At 36.4% G+C, this 23,910-nt stretch overlaps 1 protein-coding gene across 2 annotated transcripts; it reads right to left on the bottom strand.

Moving 5' to 3' along the window:
* Positions 1-6,083: 6,083 nt before the first annotated feature.
* Positions 6,084-16,902, bottom strand: LOC132556511 (protein phosphatase 1 regulatory subunit 3B-like). 2 transcript variants are annotated; one of them, XM_060220921.1, is made up of 2 exons: positions 16,798-16,902; positions 6,084-9,387 (listed from the first exon to the last, which is right to left on the bottom strand). In XM_060220921.1, exon 2 carries the CDS (start codon positions 9,377-9,379, stop codon positions 8,357-8,359), a length of 1,023 nt encoding a protein of 340 aa, XP_060076904.1. In that variant the 5' UTR covers positions 9,380-9,387; positions 16,798-16,902; the 3' UTR covers positions 6,084-8,356. The 2 variants fall into 2 exon arrangements, with proteins under 2 accessions (XP_060076904.1, XP_060076903.1); XM_060220920.1 differs by lacking the exon at positions 16,798-16,902 and adding an exon at positions 10,298-10,424.
* Positions 16,903-23,910: the final 7,008 nt, after the last annotated feature.

Raw genomic sequence — 23,910 nt, 5'->3', positions numbered from 1 at the left:
TAGACAAATGTTTTTGCGTCACTCTTTTTCAAAATCCTGGATCCTTCACTGAATAGTTCAACACAGTAAAGGAATTCGTACAATGATGGAAGCAAAAATGTAGAATGCCAAGTTAGTTGACAAAATTGTTTATAATTGGGATACTGCCATGGGCCAGGAACGAATGGTGTGGTCAGATGATCGTGGAAATACAGTGGAAAATTACTTCCGAAGAAAGTTGACGGGAAGAGTCACGATTAAGCACTCTAAGGAGGGAAAAAATTGGGAGTGACAGTTAGCAAAATCTTAATTAACACCAACAAGAGTATCTAAAGACGACTGAGAAATGTACCAATGTCTATGTAAAGGTGATATTGAAATCAAGAAGAGTAGCTGAAGAACGATTTAGAAATTGTAGCAATGTTTGTATAAGTGAAAAATTAACACCAACTAGAGTAGCTGAAGAACGATTTAGAAATTGTAGCAATGCTTGTATAAGTGAAAAATTAACACCAACAAGAGTAGCCGAAGAACGATTAGAAATTGTAGCAATGCTTGTATAAGTGAAAAATTAACACCAACAAGAGTAGCTGAAGAACGATTTAGAAATTGTAGCAAAGCTTGTATAAGTGAAAAATTAACACCAACAAGAGTAGCCGAAGAACGATTTAGAAATTGTAGCAATGCTTGTATAAGTGAAAAATTAACACCAACAAGAGTAGCTGAAGAACGATTTAGAAATTGTAGCAATGCTTGTATAAGTGAAAAATTAACACCAACAAGAGTAGCCGAAGAACGATTTAGAAATTGTAGCAATGCTTGTATAAGTGAAAAATTAACACCAACAAGAGTAGCTGAAGAACGATTTAGAAATTGTAGCAATGCTTGTATAAGTGAAAAATTAACACCAACTAGAGTAGCTGAAGAACGATTTAGAAATTGTAGCAATGCTTGTATAAGTGAAAAATTAACACCAACAAGAGTAGCCGAAGAACGATTTAGAAATTGTAGCAATGCTTGTATAAGTGAAAAATTAACACCAACAAGAGTAGCTGAAGAACGATTTAGAAATTGTAGCAATGCTTGTATAAGTGAAAAATTAACACCAACAAGAGTAGCCGAAGAACGATTTAGAAATTGTAGCAATGCTTGTATAAGTGAAAAATTAACACCAACAAGAGTAGCTGAAGAACGATTTAGAAATTGTAGCAATGCTTGTATAAGTGAAAAATTAACACCAACAAGAGTAGCTGAAGAACGATTTAGAAATTGTAGCAATGCTTGTATAAGTGTAAAATTAACACCAACAAGAGTAGCTGAAGAACAATCTAGAAATTTATCAATACTTGTATAATGGCACTTTTATTACTAAATCAGTTTCCCGACGTGGAGCATTCGTGGGACAAGACCAAAACGAAGTGCAAGGTTTCTTTTTCAACTTTTGACTTTTCTGCTCTATGCATTTTAAACTGGGTTGAGATAAGATCTGCCTGTTCCAAATCGTATTGAGAATCCTATTTATTGAACCTAAGAACATATGTAACTCGAACTCAGTATTTTCCTCTGGATTCAAAGACACTATTGAGGGTCTAATGCACTATCCTGTTCTTGGTACTATGTAGAAATCAGCTTGTCCTTCTGTCTACTTTATTATGGATGAAGTACATGCGGTATTTGAACTTTTACATGACGAATTATCTTTCAACATGGACTTAGATGCAGAGGGACATTTTCCGGTCTGGTTTACTTTTATCGTGTAACCAAATAGTGAAAATCACTGATCTAGAGGTGATTGGAAACGGACATTACAAGAAATGATTCGTCATTGCGCGAGAGCGAAAAAAATGTTGTGTCCCCACATTATAATATCGAAAGATCATATCATACATGTACGTTTGTTATTACGCAATGCTATATCGCGGTACTTGTTTTTATATCCTTTCCCATGCAGTTTTCAGTTCGCCGTTCGAAGACATTAAATAGCTCTTAGCCTTTTCAGGATAATGAAACGCCATGCCATAAGACGATAGAAGACCGTGCGGATTGTTATCAGGCACGTAGCCGTTATAATCCTATCACACGTCCCTGGTAATTTTTTGGTTCATCGATCAGTATAGATCAGGATCGTGCCCTGTCTGTCAGTAAGGAGGTGTAAGCTGTACAGTGTATGTCTGTATCTGAGGCAGCTCCATGATTTAATTTTTGAAATATACTGGCTCTCTCAATTTCAATTAAAGTTGTACAGTAGCGATATCAGATTGGCAATTGCAAAATATCGACGGCTTTAAATTCCTGAAATATGGTATTTTTAACGGTTTTGAATTACCATTCAGTCCCTTTAAATTATGTCTACATTATGATATTTAGATGGATTAGTTATCAATATTTCATACTGACGCCTGCTGTAAAAGACATTTTGACAGACATGAATGATTACTGTCCCTACATGGTGGGAGACAGTGTACATTTTTTTAAAAATAATATTACCATGTCCGTTTGTATGAAAATACCTGATGAGACTAGTACTCCAGTGGTGTCAAACTTTTTGTAGTTAATTCAGGATTATTTTATACGCCCCCAAAATTTAGACGGAACGTATTATGGTACTGCGTTGTCCTTCTGAACGTCCGCCCGTTCGTCCGTCGTAAATTTGAATTTGTCCGGAGATCTCTCATATTTTTAACCAATTCCCCCCACCCCCCAACTTTGTATATTGTCAAAGGACGGAATATGTTGCCAACCTGTGATCCTTCCATCTGTTCTGTGGCTATCTATAATTCTGTGTGCATGTTTTTATCAAAACACAAGAAAACTGCAATGTCAACAGGAAAGTGACAAAATTTGAATGAAATAGAGATTAGATAAAATTTTGAGTTTTTCATGTGCATTCACTTCTCTATCTCGTCTTATGCACACCTTTATAACCATAGCGTAAGTTACAAGGAAATCTTGCCCTAGACTTGCTTATGATGATCTGTGTTTTGCCCTAGACCTGTTTATGATGATCTGTGTTTTGCCCTAGACTTGCTTATGATGATCTGTGTTTTGCCCTAGACTTGTTTATGATGATCTGTGTTTGGCCTTAGACTTGTTTATGATGATTTGTGTTTGGCCCTAGACCTGTTTATGATGATCTGTGTTTTGCCCTAGACTTGTTTATGATGATCTGTGTTTGGCCCGAGACTTGTTTATGATGATTTGTGTTTGGCCCTAGACCTGTTTATGATGATTTGTGTTTGGCCCGAGACTTGTTTATGATGATTTGTGTTTGGCCTTAGACTTGTTTATGACAATTTGTGTTTGGCCCGAGACTTGTTTATGGTGATTTGTGTTTGGCCCGAGACTTGTTTATGGTGATTTGTGTTTGGCCCTAGACTTGTTTATGATGATTTGTGTTTGGCCCGAGACTTGTTTATGATGATTTGTGTTTGTTGTTTATGGATTTGTGTTTGGCCCGAGACTTGTTTATGGTGATTTGTGTTTGGCCTTAGACTTGTTTATGACAATTTGTGTTTGGCCCGAGACTTGTTTATGGTGATTTGTGTTTGGCCCGAGACTTGTTTATGGTGATTTGTGTTTGGCCCGAGACCTGTTTATGGTGATTTGTGTTTGGCCTTAGACTTGTTTATGATGATTTGTGTTTGGCCCTAGACCTGTTTATGATGATTTGTGTTTGGCCCTAGACCTGTTTATGATGATTTTTGTTTGGCCCTAGACCTGTTTATGATGATTTGTGTTTGGCCTTAGACTTGTTTATGATGATTTGTGTTTGGCCCGAGACTTGTTTATGATGATTTTTGTTTGGCCCTAGACCTGTTTATGATGATTTGTGTATGGCCTTAGACTTGTTTATGATGATTTTTGTTTTGCCCTAGACCTGTTTATGACATTTTTGTTTTGCCCTAGACTTGTTTATGATGATTTGTGTTTGGCCCGAGACCTGTTTATGACAATTTTTGTTTTGCCCTAGACTTGTTTATGATGATTTGTGTTTGGCCCGAGACCTGTTTATGATGATTTGTGTTTGGCCCTAGACCTGTTTATGATGATTTGTGTTTGGCCCTAGACCTGTTTATGATGATTTGTGTTTGGCCCTAGACTTGTTTATGATGATTTGTGTTTGGCCCGAGACCTGTTTATGATGATTTGTGTTTGGCCCGAGACTTGTTTATGATGATTTGTGTTTGGCCCTAGACTTGTTTATGATGATCTGTGTTTGGCCCTAGACTTGTTTATGATGATTTGTGTTTGGCCCGAGACCTGTTTATGATGATTTGTGTTCTGCCTTAGACTTGTTTATAATGATTTTTGTTTGGCCTTAGACCTGTTTATGATGATTTGTGTTTGGCCCTAGACTTGTTTATGGTGATTTTTGTTTGGCCCTAGACTTGTTTATGGTGATTTGTGTTTGGCCCTAGACTTGTTTATGGTGATTTGTGTTTGGCCTTAGACTTGTTTATGATGATTTGTGTTTGGCCCGAGACTTGTTTATGATGATTTGTGTTTGGCCCTTGACCTGTTTATGATGATTTGTGTTTGGCCTTAGACTTGTTTATGGTGATTTTTGTTTGGCCTTAAACTTGTTTATGGTGATTTTTGTTTTGCCCTAGACCTGTTTATGATTATCTGTATACATTTCATCAGTGTTATGCCTCTGTATTACTTTCAACAATTCATGAGCCGGCAATAGCGGTATTTCAAGATAGCGGTCACATTGAATGCGGCACAGGTCCTATCTCTGTATTTATTTGCTCTTTGAAAGTAAGGTCTTTTCCCTTCTTTTCTCTTCTCTGTTTTTGCTCTTACTGATCAGACATTTTGAACATTCCTTTGTAGAAATAGCGATGATAATCTTTCCCTGCCAAATCCAAAAGCCATTTTGTTTGTCCTGATCAGTCTCAAAATCGATGGGCACAACTAGGGATCAAGGGAAACCAACATATGAAATTTAAGTAAGATCCATCAAATACTTCAAGAAATAGCGATAGCGAGAATTGTTTACGGACGGATGGAAGGACAGACCATGCACATAGGGCAATTTGAAAAGTCCAGCATATGATGATAGTGACCTAATAATGCCACACCAGCTTAATAATTCCATCCCTTCAAAAGTAAAGATAACAAGGTTAGAACCATCTGAAGACCATATAACAATCATTCCATAGTGAAGTCCAGTCTGTTTTCTCTAAATAATAAGAAATTTGAACATTACTTGTAGAAATAGATGAAAAATCTTTCACTGCCAAATCCAAAAGCCATTTAGTTTCTGAAAAATTAGCAATAACAAACTTTCATGAAATTTGAGAAAGATCTATGCAGTATTTCTGAAAAATTAGCAATAACAAACCTTCAAGTCAAAATCCAAGATGGCTGCCTGTCTGCCAATTTGTTATTCAAATCAGATCCAAATCAAATGGGCACAAGGGACCAAGGGACACCAACATGAAATTTAAGAAAGATCCATCAAGTACTTCAAGAAATAGCAAAAATTGTTTACAGACGGATGGAAGGGCAGACCATGAACGTAGGGCAATTTGAAGAGTCCATCACCTGATGATGGTGGGCTAGAAATGCCACACTGGCTGAATAGTTCTCTCCCTTTAACAAGGTTAGGAACATCTGAAGACCATATAACAATCATTTGATGGTGAAGTCCAGTCTCAATGTCTTTCTGTTCAATTGCAGAAATGATAACAAGATTTTCAAGATGGTGATTATCATGAAAGTCTTATAGACCAGAATTGGTGGGGGTTCCGAGCTCTGTAGTAGACAAATGGACGACATATTCATGCAAGTTTTTTTGAGCTGAAATGCATTCATGTGGTAATCTGGAAGCCGACATCCTATGACTTTTGTCTCATCTGGGTCTAGTTAAATGTTATTGACACTTCTTGGGAATAAGTAGAACTTGCATTGGCTCATCATAAAATGCAACTTGCATTTGAATTGGTTCACACCAATTACCATCAAATACAACTAACATTGGCTCATGAAGCTCTTGTGGATGAGATATAAATGTTTCACCTGAATTGTTTCCCGATAACCTCCGCCACAGCTTTCTGTACTTTTCCAATGATATACCAAAAATATAACACAAGATCATCTTCAATTTAAGTTTTTTTAATGAACACTCTCTGACGATGCACACCTGTAACAATGAGGACTCTTTTGACCATTCTCACACTCTTTGATAATCATCTAACTATTAAATAGCTTTTAACTGCTTTCACTCTCATTAATTAAAAATCTGATGACCTAAAGCTACGCCTTCGGCATGCCCATTTGAGGCCATCACTCTCTGGTCAGTACATGTAGAGATACAAAGACCAGCCATCTGCCTGACTTCTCCAAATAATAACAATGTAACAATGGAGTCAAAAACTCATTGTTTGTATAAATCATTTGTAGGAAAAAACATTTTATCACAGACAACAGGTTTCTGTGATCTCAGGACCCTATTTAAATGTGAAATCAAACATTAATTACTTTGGTATTAACTAGGGATTCTGTTACATGCACAATGTCAAGTGCACACCTTAAATATCACAAAGAGTTCAAGTATATATGATATCAAAGATCTTTTGTATAAATTAGAAGAAGAGATTAAAGTTGGCTTGCTGTGTGGTGCATGCATACACACTTCTTCAGCCTAGAGTAATGAATATATCACAAAAGTATATATATGTATAGATATATAATTAGATATTTTTAAGTGCAAGTAGTTATTAAAATGTACAATCTAGTTTGTAAAAATACAAGCATATCAAATTATTCACATGAAAAACATAGTTTTTCTTTATTACCTGTTTGAACATATTTGAATTTAAACAATTTATACAATAAATCAATATGAATGCCAAACTTTACCATGTAAATAAGTACATCTAACACTGAATCATTTCAATGTACATCTTAAACGCGAGTACAAAACTAAATAAACATGAATTTTAAAAGAATTAATTTTCCTGTAATTTAAACTACAACTGATAAAACTTATTCACACTGTACGAGATTCCTAGAGGGTTACAGAAGTAATATCATAAAACCAGTGGTTGGAAGCAAGGCTAAGTATCATGTGGTTTCAGCTGACAGGATGCAGGTTCCTTCAAGTCAGCAAAATAAAAACCCATAATTTAAGGAGACAAAATCAGTGACTGAAAACGACTAGTGCATCCTGTACAAGTTTCTTCATCAACACATAAACTAGAAAGTGTATGTCAATGTTTTTAAGGAAAAAGTGCTTCTCTCTTAACTCTAGATCGGAGTTCAATGACTTACATGTAGGTACGATTTGAAAGCTTAAACCTTTATTTCAAATTAATACTGCAAAACTCAGAAGAGATCAATTGCATATATATATACATAGGTATATAGAGTATTAAATCAGGGAAATCATTTGAGTGATCACAACAGTAACTAATAACATTCTGATTATAGATCACAATTCAAACTTGAATATGTTGATAAAAAAAAGAGACCAAATTGTGTACAAAAATTGAAGGACAGTGTATTTTTTCATATCAGAAACCACTTTATGATATAATTACAACAAAGAGTTAGATGTGTGTATATAATAACACATATTGAAGAAACATTACATCACAACCATAAATAATAGCTAATGTAACTATTAATTGACTGAATTGACATTTATTATTTTTGAGAAATTTAATAAGGATATAACTCGGTCTTTAGAGTAACTGTGCATATAAGTATATCAATTATACACAACACAAATTTGATGCCTTAGTGTGAAAATGTTAAATTATAATTTCACAAGTCCTGTATTCTTTCTGGAGTTATCTCCCTTCCCACAAGGCAACCACCCTATTGGTAGCATGCAAAATTCTATGGCAAGTAATATTAGATGATTCACAATAATCTGTATACAGTGTACATATTTTGGCACTAAATTTTCATACAACATTTTAAAACGTAAATTTAGGTCATTTTTACCACTGAATCACAATACCTTAGTAAAGAGTATAGGTCTACACACATTGTACTATCTGTTGTGTCTGATGGAAATATTCAAAACTCATCAGTTTTCTGAGAAGATCCTACATATACAGCATAAAAGCAGTTATTACACAAAGGAAACAAAATTGTGTGTTGTAATTTGAATGCATATACATTCTGTGTATATATACAATGAATGCTATTTATATACAGTCAACCAACCACTTTCACAAGATCTGACCATACCTTTCCTGTCTGGATAAATATTTTTTAACCTTGTGCTATAGGGTAAGATGCACCGACTGCAGCACCATCACATGATCACCAAACAGTTACCATCACACGTGTGAAGCATGTGCATGTCTTACTGATCACAATTTTGGTTTCAATGGTGAAAATTGTCAACCAACAGGTGCTTTCACCAATATGGCACACTTGTGTCAACTTTGTTCCAACAAGCAAAGCTAGTCCAAGAGTCCACATTCTGTAAAATATCACCTTTCCTGATGTGATGTTTGTTAGAAATCTTTAGGAAGCCATCTTCTAAACTTTCAAAGTTTGCAGATACAATTCCATAATTTTTTCCATCATTACTATCCCAATATTGATGGTGCTTTGTATCAAAACACACAGCAAACTGAATGCTTTTACATCTATCAAAATTGGTAGGTACTTCTATTTCAAAAGAGAAAGTATCGAAAAGGTTTCCACTTTGTTTAGAAGAATTTGGAACGTAAGTTGCCACAATATCTTCAGAGGTTTCCCAGGAGTCAAATGTACATCTGACAAATACATTCTTTTCAAACGAAATGTTTTTCACTTTGACTGTCCCAAGAACATTATAATCTCTCAAGATCACATTTTCCAGAGACAAATTGCTGTGTTCTAAGCGATCTCTGAATGCAAGGTAGTCTGAAGCTGGCTGCTGAAATTGTAGGACCAATGGAGGCTGTTCTGTCACACCTGCTGTAGCTCCCTGTGTAAGGGAAGAGATGATTTCCGGTCGCAAACGAGGTGGCATATGGGAAGGTTCTGTCATGATTTTCACTGTGGCTAAAGCTAGCCCTTTATGGTCTGCAAAGGAGACCTTTTTCTTAGTCCTTCCCAGTGATGGTGATTCTGACCTCGAGGAACTGCAGGAGTCACATGTATCTGGCTCATAGTCCTGTTCACTACAAAAGCTGTTATCTTGGTTAATTATTGGCTTGAGAGGCTCTTTATTTTCATTTGGGTAATTTGAAGTGTTGTCATATTTACCCAAGTCTTCAGTTTTAGATTCAAAACCACATCCTCTATTCCATGAATCCCCTCTGGTAACAAAAGCCGAGTTCAAGAACTCAAAGCTTGATGCTGGAGGACTGGAAGAAAGGAGATATGCTGATAGGTCAACCGGCATGGTTTTCAGCAGGTAATTAGAACCAGGTAATACTGATTTCAGCATTAGTGTATCTGAAATATATAAGAAATGTATATCATACTTGTATTTGTTTACGAAAATGTTTCTGGAGAAACACTTGATTAAATAATTACAACATAGTAGTATTTGTTTTCTGCTACATTTAAAATTTTTTTTTTTAAATTATGACAGATAGTGCCAAATACTTTTTTGTTTTAGTAGTTTTGTAGAAAAATGGAAGCTGATCATGACATTAGCTGTGCTTCCATGGAAATAAGCGATAACAAATTTTGGGGAAGAAACAAATGCAAAGGGAAACAGGAACAACCATTTCTTTGTTATGCCTTAGCCTCTCACCTGTGACACAAGGGCTAGATAGCTATATTTATATTAAATACCAAATGCTACTTGTTAATTAAAGAGAGGATCGTTAAGTTGCTATTATTCTATTTTCTACTAATTGACATATAAATCAAATATCTTAACTTCCCCGACTCTGCTATCGAGAAGATGCATTCAACTTGTTGCTCTTCTATAACGTAAACACACATTGCTATCATTTCGCAGTTATATCTAGCATTGCTGGGAAAGTGACTTTGAATTCGCTTCAGCTTTTGCACAGACTCCTAGCGGAATGACATTTTGCTTTTGTTGTTTATGTTCCAGATACAGGTGTCTGTAGGTTATGATGCAAAAAATATCTAAAACCTTAGGCAAACTCAAGTCAAAAGACGTGATTTTAATAACAAGATAAATCATCAATATATCAATGACGACACCCAGCAGAAATTCAAGAGTTCATAGTAATCATAAGAAGTTTTCCAAAACGATTCGCCAAAGGTGTGTAATGATTACTGCTCAGTGAGGCCTATCCCACCACTGTTCGACAATAACAGCGAAAAATGAGTGTAACCGTCGAAAATCAAAAATTCAATCTATAAAACCAAAACATTTCCTACTCACCGTAATGTAACCCTTTTAAATAACACAAAATCAGACCACCTTTCATTCACATGTATCCTGGAAAACGACTTCTTTTCTCTGCATTGCCTCTGGTTGCAACAGACCTACCCCTCATACGTACGAGTACAAAACACCGGCCTTTATGGGTCAAGGTCGTTTACAACTTTCAGGCCAGTGTAAGTTACCCAATCACAGAAGAGCTACAATCTTTTGGCCAATCAACATGCGTAGCTCTCGTGTTGAGATTCCACATGATCATGTGATCAGCTGCTCGACAAGAGGAAAGTCCCTCGTGAAGGTCGAACCACACATGTGTGTATGTGTACATGTGTACAGCATTTGTGTAACACAAAAACAGCTGACAGTGGCATGCTTTTATAAAATCTGTAATAATCCATTCTCAGAAAATTATGAATCTACCTGCCAATTTCTGAATAATTGGAACTGTAACTTACAGCATAGGCTAATGGAGTGATCTGCTTCTAAAATACTGTCACTGTGTATTAAATATGACGTTAAATAAACAAAGTACGGACATGTCTTCATGCCGGGCATCGGAGTTTCGAATATATTATGTTGTCTGGTCTGGTATATTTCTGTGCAACAATCTGATTGAAATACAGATATTAATTTACCACTCCATTACTTTCCGTTCATTAAAATACGAGTAATGGAGTGGTAAATTAAGATCTGTATTTCAATCAGATTGTCTGTGCAATGGATTGCACGTGAGATACATCGTCATCATCTTTATTTTGTTTAATATTGCCTTGAGATTTCTGTTCTCAAGTGTGCGATCGATCTCTTTCAGTACAGCATCATCAAAACACGGAACACTGTTTCTTCCGTGGTATTTAGATGAAAAGAATCATGTTATGATATCATTTACTGAATAGCATTTGTTCTGTCCAGGTTTAGGACTTTGAACGCGAGATTCTCACAACTAGTTTCAAACCTTACAGACTTTTAATATGATGACGTGAAATTGAGTCTTTATAGTGGCATTATGATCCTTGTTGTTTCCGGGGGTTATAAACTCAACAAACAAGTTTCATTTCCAAATTTTTTATTCTCTCCCCTCTATTCATTTCTCACGACACAAATATATATTACAACGTTACGTCATATATGGAGTACAATAACTTTGGTTCTTATAGAGTTGCATTAATAAAACATCACTGAGAATTATATAATAGGTATTATATAAGTCTATGAAAACATGTACGTCAAATGCTGTATAAACGATTGTGTCGCTCTCGTGACCCAGTAAAGCAGCCGAGGTAACAGTCACCTGAAAGCGGCGAAACGTGTATAACTGTCTCGTGTCCCAGTCGCGTTTTACCGTTATTTCGTTAATTGTTACTGCAATGTTCTAATAATTAAAAACAGTATTCTTACTTCAAAATGTGTTTTGTTTTAACGACTGACTGGAGAAGAAAAAAATGTCGGAATTGTGTAGATGTGTGGAAAGCGTGTCTAGTTAGTAAAGGATTTACACAAGGCACAGACTCCCACTCCGCACTCCATGTTAAAAAATAATAGTAATATTAATAAATAGAACAAATTTTCTAAAGATTTTATATGGGATACATTTTTAAATGAACTAGCTATATTATATTACGGACTTGGACAAGTAAGGCGAGTCTGTCATTATATGCAATTTAATTTTGCTAAAATCGGAAAGGTTTTTTGTCACTAATTGGCAGCTTTAATTAACAAATTTAGTCTTGTTATATCGCATATTTTTCAGCTAAGTAATACATCCTTGTCATAAACAACATCAAAACTTTTGCTGGAATTCGTAACATCTGATGATGGTTACAGTAGAATGTACGACAAAACCATTTGATACTGATCGATTAGCAAATGTAAAACATTGAATTTAGATACTAAGTATAAGAACCGAAGTGTGTCATCCGGTAGTTTTATTATACGCTATATACCAATACTATATGTTATTGAATCTGGATAGTATAATCAACTTTATGTGTATGGACGTAAACAAGTGTATCGAGATTCCATGTATCGCTTAACTAATGTCTACGAAAAAGAAAGAAATAATAATGAAATTAATTTTTGAGTAAGGGCAAATTTCGACAACTTTGCTTCGAATTTTTTGTCAATAATATGTGATCGCCATATACCTGTTGTTGTCATGTTTAGATATTTAAACATTATCAAATTTGAATTGAAAAAAAAACAAAAATAAAAAAAAAAAACAACAAAAAACAATGAAAACTCTTCCATCCTCAAAATTCACTAAAATACGGCTTTTAAACTAAAAATTATTGCTCTTCCCAAGCATGGCGAAAAACCCATCAGATGACTAACATAAACTTGTATGAATATGACTATAAACTAAAAATGGGGTGAATAGATCAAACAATGTTCATAACTGAAAATCTTTGAAGTTTTTGTTCCTAAAATCTACCGACAAAAATGTTGTTAAAATCTATTAGGAAGCTTCAGACATCCATACTACATAATTACGTGTTCGAGGATTGATTGGAGCTGCTCTTGTATTAATGAGAAAGTGATGTAAACGCGAAATATAAAAATGTAAATTGGTGGTACTTGATAAGATTATAGTGAAAGTAGAAAATGATAAAAGTCTTTTTTGAAAAGGAAATGTATTTTGATAAAGTTTTGAATGCGGAAATATAATTCGACGCGTTCTACGTTGTCGATATAATCAGCACAACGTATTTCTCATTCCGAGAGCTTTCATATGTTCTACAGAATATTATAAACTTAGTTCAAATTAATTGCTTCGGAAAAAAATCTTGTAACCAATTATAGTAGAAAACAATCTGGATTTGGATTGAAGCGATCGATATGGAGCCGCAAATCTCAGAGTATCATAATTACCAAGTTCAACAATGTTCTTCAATGGGCTTTATATAAGTTAGAAAACTTGTGCCCAATCCAGCTGGTATACTTTGTACAAATAAAATATGTTTAAATCAATGTTCTTGGGTTTCTAAATCTGATGCTTATTGTTGTTGAAATCCAATTTCCACCCTCGATTCGCATATCTCTAATTGTAATTGTATCAGGAGTGACACTATTGGATTAAAACATTTTCTTTCTAGAATGACCGACGCATCCAAATCCTACACTATTAAACTACATAACTAAATCACACAGGAGTGTCCAGCTGACGTACACGGAAACTACTCCGGAACATCTACTTCCGGTTATAACTAATTGGTAACTACAACCAGAAGGATGTACATGTAGGAAGTCAACATTTTGTCATTATGGTCAATTCTGAATATCACATACTTTCTAAATCTGGACTTTTATTACACCGATATGCAAAATACAGTTCTGCTAGCTTCATTCCTTGCAACAATTGGGAAGCTTGGACGTGAAGCGATGAATTGTTGTTGGATGGCGTTATAGGTTTTCTGATTTACTGAGACTTTAAATATGATACTGTTTCAAGTGATAAAATTACCAAAAACGGTTTCATATGAAAGTTAAAAAAAATAATGGACCAACACGCTTTTAATAGCACTTTTCATAGCATGACAATACTTCCAACTAGACACCGGAAGTAATGCACTAGTGTGTACATTATACATACAAGCAGTACACTTTACATACTAGTAGTAAATTGTCTGTCCAGTTCAAGCCCAATAGATGCAGAATAATGAAGTCGTGTCCGATGGCAACTACTGAAACAAAAAGTTACTGAAAAACTACTTAGTCTAAAAGTCTAGTCGGAGATCATTAAAAAAGTATAAATGTAGTGCACTACCTGATGTCAGCAAGGCTTGAAGCCAAAGTGCCATTGAAGTCAACAACACCGTTTGTAGACGGGTTAAAACGACCTACCAATGTATTCAACTGCAAGTATCTAGACGGCTTTAACCGAAATACAGTTAACTCCAGGCTTCTGGACGGCCTGAATCCATGTACCAATACAGCCAATTTCAGGTTTCTAGACAGCTTGGAACCATGTACAAATACAGCCAGTTTCAGGTTTCTAGACAGCTTGGAACCATGTACAAATACAGTCAGTTTCAGGTTTCTAGACAGCTTGGAACCATGTACAAATACAGTCAGTTTCAGGTTTCTAGACAGCTTGGAACCATGTACAAATACAGTCAACTACAAGTTCCTAGCCAGCTTGAAACCATATACAAGTGCAGTCAACTACAGGTTTCTAAACGACTTGAAACCACGTTCAAATGCGGACGACTTAAAACCATGTACAAATGCAGTCAACTACAGGGTTTTAGACGGCTCGGAAGCCTTGCAAGTATGTACCAATGTAATCAACTAGATGTTTCTAGACAGTTTGAGACCGTGTACCAATGTAATCAACTAGAAGTTTTTGGACAGTTTGAGACCGTGTACCAATGTAATCAACTAGATGTTTCTAGACAGTTTGAGACCGTGTACCAATGTAATCAACTAGAAGTTTTTGGACAGTTTGAGACCGTGTACCAATGTAATCAACTAAAAGTTTCTAGACAGTTTGAGACCGTGTACCAATGTAATCAACTAGAAGTTTTTGGACAGTTTGAGACCGTGTACCAATGTAATCAACTAGATGTTTTTGGACAGTTTGAGACCGTGTACCAATGTAATCAACTAGAAGTTTTTGGACAGTTTGAGACCGTGTACCAATGTAATCAACTAAAAGTTTCTAGACAGTTTGAGACCGTGTACCAATGTAATCAACTAGATGTTTCTAGACAGTTTGAGACCGTGTACCAATGTAATCAACTAGAAGTTTTTGGACAGTTTGAGACCGTGTACCAATGTAATCAACTAGATGTTTCTAGACAGTTTGAGACCGTGTACCAATGTAATCAACTAGATGTTTTTAGACAGTCTGAGACCGTGTACCAATGTAATCAACTAGAAGTTTTTGGACAGTTTGAGACCGTGTACCAATGTAATCAACTAGAAGTTTCTAGACAGTTTGAGACCGTGTACCAATGTAATCAACTAGAAGTTTTTGGACAGTTTGAGACCGTGTACCAATGTAATCAACTAGAAGTTTTTGGACAGTTTGAGACCGTGTACCAATGTAATCAACTAGAAGTTTTTGGACAGTTTGAGACCGTGTACCAATGTAATCAACTAGAAGTTTCTAGACAGTTTGAGACCGTGTACCAATGTAATCAACTAGAAGTTTTTGGACAGTTTGAGACCGTGTACCAATGTAATCAACTAGATGTTTCTAGACAGTTTGAGACCGTGTACCAATGTAATCAACTAGAAGTTTTTGGACAGTTTGAGACCGTGTACCAATGTAATCAACTAGAAGTTTTTGGACAGTTTGAGACCGTGTACCAATGTAATCAACTAGATGTTTCTAGACAGTTTGAGACCGTGTACCAATGTAATCAACTAGATGTTTCTAGACAGTTTGAGACCGTGTACCAATGTAATCAACTAGAAGTTTTTGGACAGTTTGAGACCGTGTACCAATGTAATCAACTAGAAGTTTCTAGACAGTTTGAGACTGTGTACCAATGTAATCAACTAGAAGTTTTTGGACAGTTTGAGACCGTGTACCAATGTAATCAACTAGATGTTTCTAGACAGTCTGAGACTGTGTACCAATGTAATCAACTAGAAGTTTTTGGACAGTTTGAGACCGTGTACCAATGTAATCAACTAGAAGTTTTTGGACAGTTTGAGACCGTGTACCAATGTAATCAACTAGATGTTTCTAGACAGTTTGAGACCGTGTATCAATGTAATCAACTAGAAGTTTTTGGACAGTTTGAGACCGTGTACCAATGTAATCAACTAGATGTTTCTAGACAGTTTGAGACCGTGTACCAATGTAATCAACTAGATGTTTCTAGACAGTTTGAGACCGTGTATCAATGTAATCAACTAGATGTTTCTAGACAGTTTGAGACCGTGTATCAATGTAATCAACTAGATGTTTCTAGACAGTTTGAGACCGTGTACCAATGTAATCAACTAGATGTTTCTAGACAGTTTGAGACCGTGTACCAATGTAATCAACTAGATGTTTTTAGACAGTCTGAGACCGTGTACCAATGTAATCAACTAGAAGTTTTTGGACAGTTTGAGACCGTGTACCAATGTAATCAACTAGATGTTTCTAGACAGTTTGAGACCGTGTACCAATGTAATCAACTAGAAGTTTTTGGACAGTTTGAGACCATGCACCAATGTGGTAAACTACAAGTACCAATTAAGTACATTGTATGCTCCCGACAGTAAAATGAATCAGTCGAAATGTACAATAAAAAGGACCATAGAACATTAGAATACATAGCTTCATGTAATGATTCAGAATCGTACATGTTACCTACCCATGATTAAAGAATCAAACTGTTCCGTGTGTTAACAACAGGGTATACATATGTATACACATAGTATCTTACATATATATCGATAAGTAATCAGTAGAAAAATCAATATAATCATACATGCACTTTATCAAATACACTTCCAACAATAAATCGATCACATTATAAACTTTGTCTATAAAATACCTGTACCTTTTGAAGGAGACGTCAAGAACGCACTACCTTGCTCTGAAACGCTTGGTCCTAATACCGATTCACTATACACAAGTCATTTTAACGCCGAGGATGACTCGCCGGGGTCTGTACGTTCAAGGACACTTGGCTCTGTAAACAGGCCAATCCACGTCTTATGCAACGTTTATACTTTTCCGTGCACATTTAGGATACATCTCTCACATTGTATATTGTTTTGTCCGTCAGAAAGTCAGTACGTCCATACAACACGCACGCTGCCAGGAATATTCACCACAAGATCACATGTACTTTTTCTTACTTAGGAAATGTCGCAATATGATTTATATTGCGAATGAAACCGGCTTTATCTGCAGAGAACCAGCTGCCAAACTACCACGTATTCATCACAGCTACGATTCATAGGGAATAATTATTGGTCTCCAGCACCAATAATGACGTCATTCCATCACGATACTGTCGATATGTTGTGCAAACCATTTCCGCCTGAGTTACACTTGTTTTATTGTTCGTTAGATGCCAAGTCATGTCTGACCAAAATACATTTTGCACAGTGAAAAGTGCAGTGGCATCAACAAAAATGTCTATATTCAAATGAGCGGAAGTGAACGATATTCAATACTGTGTGACCTCGACAGAGAGACTTTCCTATTGTTTTACTTCACTTTTCTGAATGTTTGAGTTTTTGTTACTGCTATTACATGCATATGTCCACTCATGACTTAACATTCTATAAATCATCCTCCCTATTTGCCCAACAAACAACTTCCGGTTATGACTCTTGAAAACCGTATCGGACTTTCAATTCACAAATCAAACAGAAGAGTAAAATACCATGAATTCTGCAAATCTTATTCGAATGCCTTGAGCTTTTTTGAAAATAAGCCATGCCTAGCTGCATAAAATCAAAATCGACAAATATTGCTATTTAGTACATTAGCTGAAGAGCATTGCTGTACTGTCTAACTTTTCCACTAAAAAACATGACCGAAAGTTTTCTTCCGATCTAAGTAACCAACAGAGTTACTCATCAATAACGTACACCAAACGTACCTGATACGAAGTGCATCTCCTGCCAAAACCCACAATACTCTGTCTATTGTCTCAATAATTAATGAGTGTCGCGGATGCATCTGTGTGATGTTTTGCTTATTTACGGTGACCAATGACTGCCACTGGTGGAATATACGGATACAGAAGTGATGAGTCAGCGTAATTTACCATGTATCATTTGGCTGCTAACAAAAAATCGAATAGCTATACATTTGTCTATGTTGTGAAACCGAATGTATCGCTCTGAACTCATCGATATACTTATAATATGTACTGGGTGACGTTTCGATCAATAGGACAGGACATCGCGTTAAGTAATGTGAGATAATGACGCCGAATGTGGGATAGGTGTTATACTGTTGGCTGTGGGTTCAAGTGACGGACAGGTAGAATGTTGAGTTGTGGGTTCGAGTTAAGGACAGGTAGAATGTTGAGCTGTGGGTTCGAGTTAAGGACAGGTAGAATGTTGGCTGTAGGTTGGAGTAAAGGACAGGTAGAATGTTGGCTGTAGGTTCAAGTGAAGGGCAGTTATAATGCTGGCTGTAGGTTCAAGTGAAGGACAGGTTGAATGCTGGCTGTAGGTTCGAGTGTTGTAGATGTACTATGTATGAACTTTCGTGTCGACTGTAAGACAGGTACTACAATGTAAACAGTGGGTTTGAGTGTAGGACAGGTACTATAATGTAAATTGTTCGTTTGAGTGCAGAACAGGTAATAAAAATGTAAATTGTTTGTTGGGGTATAGAACAGATACTGCATGGGCTGTTAGTTCTTGGTGTAGGAGAGCCACATTTATAAAAGATGTGGGATGGAGTGTAGAAGAGGTACTAATGTTACCAGCCAATAGCCCTCAACTTCTACAAAGGCACCAATTTTCAAACAGGGAGGAGTAGTGAGAAATAGCCTGCCACCGAAGGGGTTCAAACTAGTCACCTTCTGGTCATTAGCCGTACGCTCTACCGCTTGACTGCAGGGCCAGCCAACTTCTACAGGTTCGAAGGAATGTACAGCTTATCAGGTCACAACACTAAGTGCATTGTGTTATATAAAACAGATATTTACATATCGGCATATACACGTGATATACAAAACTGAATAAAAAGAAGTTACACAACCTGTGGTTGGTGTTTTATCCGACTGAGGCATATCTTAGTCCATAATACCGGTTACTTTTGTTCAAAAGTTATTAAAACTTTCTAACTCGAGAGAAATAAATATCATACATAACAATCAAAAGTTTGTGTGACCGGTTTTTACCACTCTAAAACAAGTTATTCAGAGCATCGACATGTTCTGTACAATCATAGGTTATGACATGACATGTAAGGAAATGCCGCAAATTAAATAATCTAAACTGACCAATTCAGTGATTGCAAATTATAACAAGTGTAACAAATTGGCTCGTTATCTTCAAAAGGAATAATCTTATATAAATCTATATAAAATCAAATTATTTCAAAAAGGTGAGGTATGTTTATGAAGTTGTTTTAGAGAATTCTGACACTTTGGGATAATTATATACAATAAAATATGTAGTCCGGCCCCAATGATCGCATGGACCTCGGATTATCATACTGATTACAGAGTTAATAATGATACTGGATCACCGGTAGATGGCGTAACTGTCTAAATAATCCCTTAAACACTAATAAGTCGTTATACATAACATCGCCATTAACGGTTTCGTAACAAAATATGAGAATCGCGTGGGTAAAGATATTAATAAATCAATAGACTATGTACATATCCAACGGACACGTTACTGGTGAACAGTCAGCGTTATTCATTTTTAATCCTTACCAAAGCGATTAAAGAGGTATGCGTTTCCGTTACAATGAGTTTTTTTTTCGATGTAACAATATGACTTCGAATTTTGTAATACAGATAGCAAGGGTACAATCTTTACATCAGTCACGTCGAAATGAGCATTTTCAATGCAAAAATGTGACTCCGAATTATGTACCACATATAGCGAGGGTACAAACAAGAATAGTACACCGAGGACAAGAACCCTTGTATATCGGAGGAATACGTGAAAGTAGAAACGGCGGCTCGTTTGTATCGGATTAAATATATTGATCACATACCGACAGTTTTATGTATTCAATTTCAACCCTAGAATGTTTCATGTTAAATATTGAGTTGTAAAATACTCAAAGATTAGCTGTAATATACCAAGAAAAAGGAATCCATAAAGCAACTCACACGCAGATGAGCTGCATTTCTTTCCTGTTTGTATTAAAGTAGTAGATCTAAGCACGAAGTTCCTAATGATGGCTTCCTAAATCTGACACTAGTAATCAGGATAACGCTGTGGATTCAATGTTAATTATCGGTAACAACAAGCCATATCTGAAACTTAATCTCATACTTTTGTTTTGTTGAATATTATATAGAACTATAGGAAAAAGCACAGAGATGTAAAACCAAACACCAGCAAGCAAGCTAACTAACTAGAACTATACAATATAGCGGACTACTTACTGAAATAGACAGGTATAATGGCCAACAGATATGAGTAATTAATTAATATCTATATAAAGACAATCCTACAATATTACATAGCAAAGTTGATCAATTGTTATTGAAATAAGGGATTTATTTTCCACTGATGTGATCCTTGTAGCCTGTTTCTGGACAATGTTTCATTATTTTATAATATCATTTCATTTTTCACATTTTCATTATCAGCCGTTTTTAAGTCAGTATTTTATAAGGTGATTTAATTTTGTTGCCTTTCATGCCATAACAAATTAATGAAAATATGGAAAAAATGGAAAATCTAGCAAATATTGAAAATGTTACGCCAGAGACTGAATATCGATCTAAGGCCTTTGTATAACGTGTTATACTGATAACCACACGCCAGAAGTTACATAATATGTCGGTTTTGACTTAAGGGGTTATGTGATATTACAGTGTGATGGTACAATGTCTAATCCTTATATCATCGGACTACACGATAAACATGTAAAAACCAGGCACACACCATAGAAAAATCGAATGGAACGAGATAGATATCGATGACCTATACGACAGGGGTCAGATTGACCATACAAGGTCCAATCCCCATAGGGATCTCTGCAAGATTAACATGTGCACAAGGTCCAACGTAAGGACACGAAGATCTCGATAATGAGACTGATGAAATGACGGAGAGACGTTCAAATATCAAGACGGAGAGTTTAATGACATGGAAAATTGAAATTAACGAACGATGTGTGCAGAGATTGGTGACGAAGAGATTGTAGAAGGGTGACGACATGACAGTGTAAGGACACGACACAAAGATCCTCACCATCTGGGTTACATGACTGAGTGTTTTACAACCCTCACCAACCACTGGGGTACACGAGTGAATGTTTAGATAACCCTCATCATCTACTGGGGTACACGAGTGAGTGTTTGATAACCCTCACCAACTACTGGGGTACACGAGTGAGTGTTTGATAACCCTCACCAACTACTTGAGTATACGAGTGTGTGTTTGATAACCCTCACCAACAACTGGAATACACAAGTGAGTGTTTTACAACCCTCACAAACTACTGGGGTACACGAGTGAATGTTTTTGATAACCCTCATCATCTGCTGAGGTACACGAGTGAGTGTTTGGTAACACTCACCAACTACTAGGGTACATGAGTGAGTGTTTGATAACCCTCACCAACAACTGGGGTACACAAGTGAGTGTTTGATAACCCTCACCAACTACTGGGGTACACGAATGTGTGTTTGATAACCCTCACCAACTACTGGGGTACACGAGTGTGTGTTTGATAACCCTCACCAACTGAAGATGATCGTTGGGTCCGAATTGACAGTACCAACACCAGACTTTAGACGTTTTGAGCACGGGTGTTAATGAACTTCTGATATAGAAATAACGACTCACCTGCGTTGGAACATACGTGTATACATCAGTGTGTCTGTAAACATCAGTGTGTCTATATACAACAGTGTGTCATAATGTCGATGACTGTCCGAGTTCATTAGCATTCCGTAAACACCACATACTCTTGAACACAGTTACCTGTCTTTAGTCGGCACTAAGTAGGTTAGTGACCTCTGACAGCACAGACAAAGTGAGCACTGACCGCACCTGTGGTCAAGAACAACAGAAACATGTGCTCGCCTGCTTGTTTATTATTCACCGACAGGTACTTCAGTATGTCTGCAGCAAATTATGTTTCATATAATTAGATAACACTATCGACATAACTATTGAAACTAAATACAAATGCAGATTATACAGCTTTACAACTAACAGTGGTGTAAACAAGGGACGACTATATAGCTGACATGGTCGTCTCGGACAGTTGACCAGTGCTATCCTTCTGTATCAATTCACTCTACTTTTAAACCAGGTTACGGTGAGTTTCTGCGTTACGGCAGTGTCCAGAAGTTTGTTCCAGCAGTGCAAAGGCAAAATGCTTATTCAAAGGCATGCAAACAATTTATCACGAATCTAACCACGGGGAACATGATACATACTTTCAAATGATTACAAATGCAACATACCTTTTACCACACATTGCTACATAATCATGGCGACCTGTCAAACCTTCAAACACAAACAATGTTATATTTCCGGTCATATTACGTAATCGTGTCCGACTTCCGGATATAGAATTACGACAGGGTTTAAGCACTAGTGTGATATGTAATTAAATGTGTAATCATGTAACAGAGCAGAATAATTATTTTGTCCGTGGAAAATTTGGTACAAATATATTTAGAACACAGAGGGATATACATGATTTACCGGTGTCCAAATACGCCTTATCCTAAAACCCGGCGGTAAGGGAATCCTGAGTATGTTGCACAAGAGATGATTTCATTTAAAGCAAACAAAATGAATCCGTACAACTTAGTTTCACAAATATGTGCGCAATTAATATTATTTCTTCAATTACTTTATTTCGAATTCAAAAGTATGATCCTTATTGCAGTCACAAAAGTAATGTCTGTTGCCATATTTCATTGGTTCATGTACTTTATTGGACAATACATTTGTTTAAACTATTATCGAGAATTGATGTAGCCAAGTCAATGACGTCAGCATGTAGTGTTCCCCTAGAAGGTCAAGGCTGACACTTTGGTGACAAGCTAGTTAGTATGAAATGACAATACACAGTTGTATAGACTGCTATTCAGTGCCCCAGACTGGCCTGGCCAAGAGATCAGTTGACAAGATGGTACCATGCAGTACTTGTCATGGACCGGTCAACATATCGCCAAAAAACAACGCGTCCAGGACCAATCATTGTTGTAATATATTAACAGTTCGTTATGACACAATTCTTTGGGATTTTGTCAAATGTCGTGACATAAGTGCTACGTGATTTTATTTAATGATGCACAAGTTTATCTTTGTGGTACGTAAGGAAAACATTGCAATCCTATAAAAACAACTATTAAAAAACGTACCTAAGTATACGCTAAGATTTTACAGTCTGATTTTTTTTCTTTATCCTCAAGCTCATCTACCAAAATCTGTAAGAAATACGACTTTTTTAACGGGTTGACACCCCATTCCCTCCAGATTGTTACATTTCAATGTCTCCGGTAGGGTTCCAACATGGAACCACAACTTACTCGACTTGGACATTTAGTATTTCACGGGGCTTACTACGGTTACCTACAAGGATATTCTGCCTCACTGAGGCAGCTGGCAGTGTTATGTATCATGGTGACCTACACTAAACATCTGACCTATGGCCGTGGTCAAGTGGCGGTAGACACGTGGATCTTGCATGATTGGACGATGCACAGTTTTATCCCGGAGCACTAGAATTTCTGAGCCTGTCATAACACCATTAATTTTATGTCTGCTTAAATGTCATTTTACCATAAATCTCGTGTTCACCTTTGTAAAGGTCTCCCGTTAACCCATAAATTGTCCACGAGATATTAGGATTCTGGATATGGCCCTAAAGAAGCAATTGAGTACATTCGAGACTCACTATAGGGACACCGACAATGCTGGGCACAATTACATCATACCAAGAAAACAAACGTGTCAACAATCAATTAATCTGACAAGACGGCGACGAGACA

This window comes from Ylistrum balloti, unplaced genomic scaffold (assembly GCF_031769215.1).
Source record: "Ylistrum balloti isolate Yb309-2 unplaced genomic scaffold, AGI_CSIRO_Ybal_v1 Utg370574, whole genome shotgun sequence".
NCBI classification, from domain to species: domain Eukaryota; kingdom Metazoa; phylum Mollusca; class Bivalvia; order Pectinida; family Pectinidae; genus Ylistrum; species Ylistrum balloti.
Note: the sequence above shows the minus strand (reverse complement) of the source record. Positions and strands in the feature narration are given on the sequence as shown.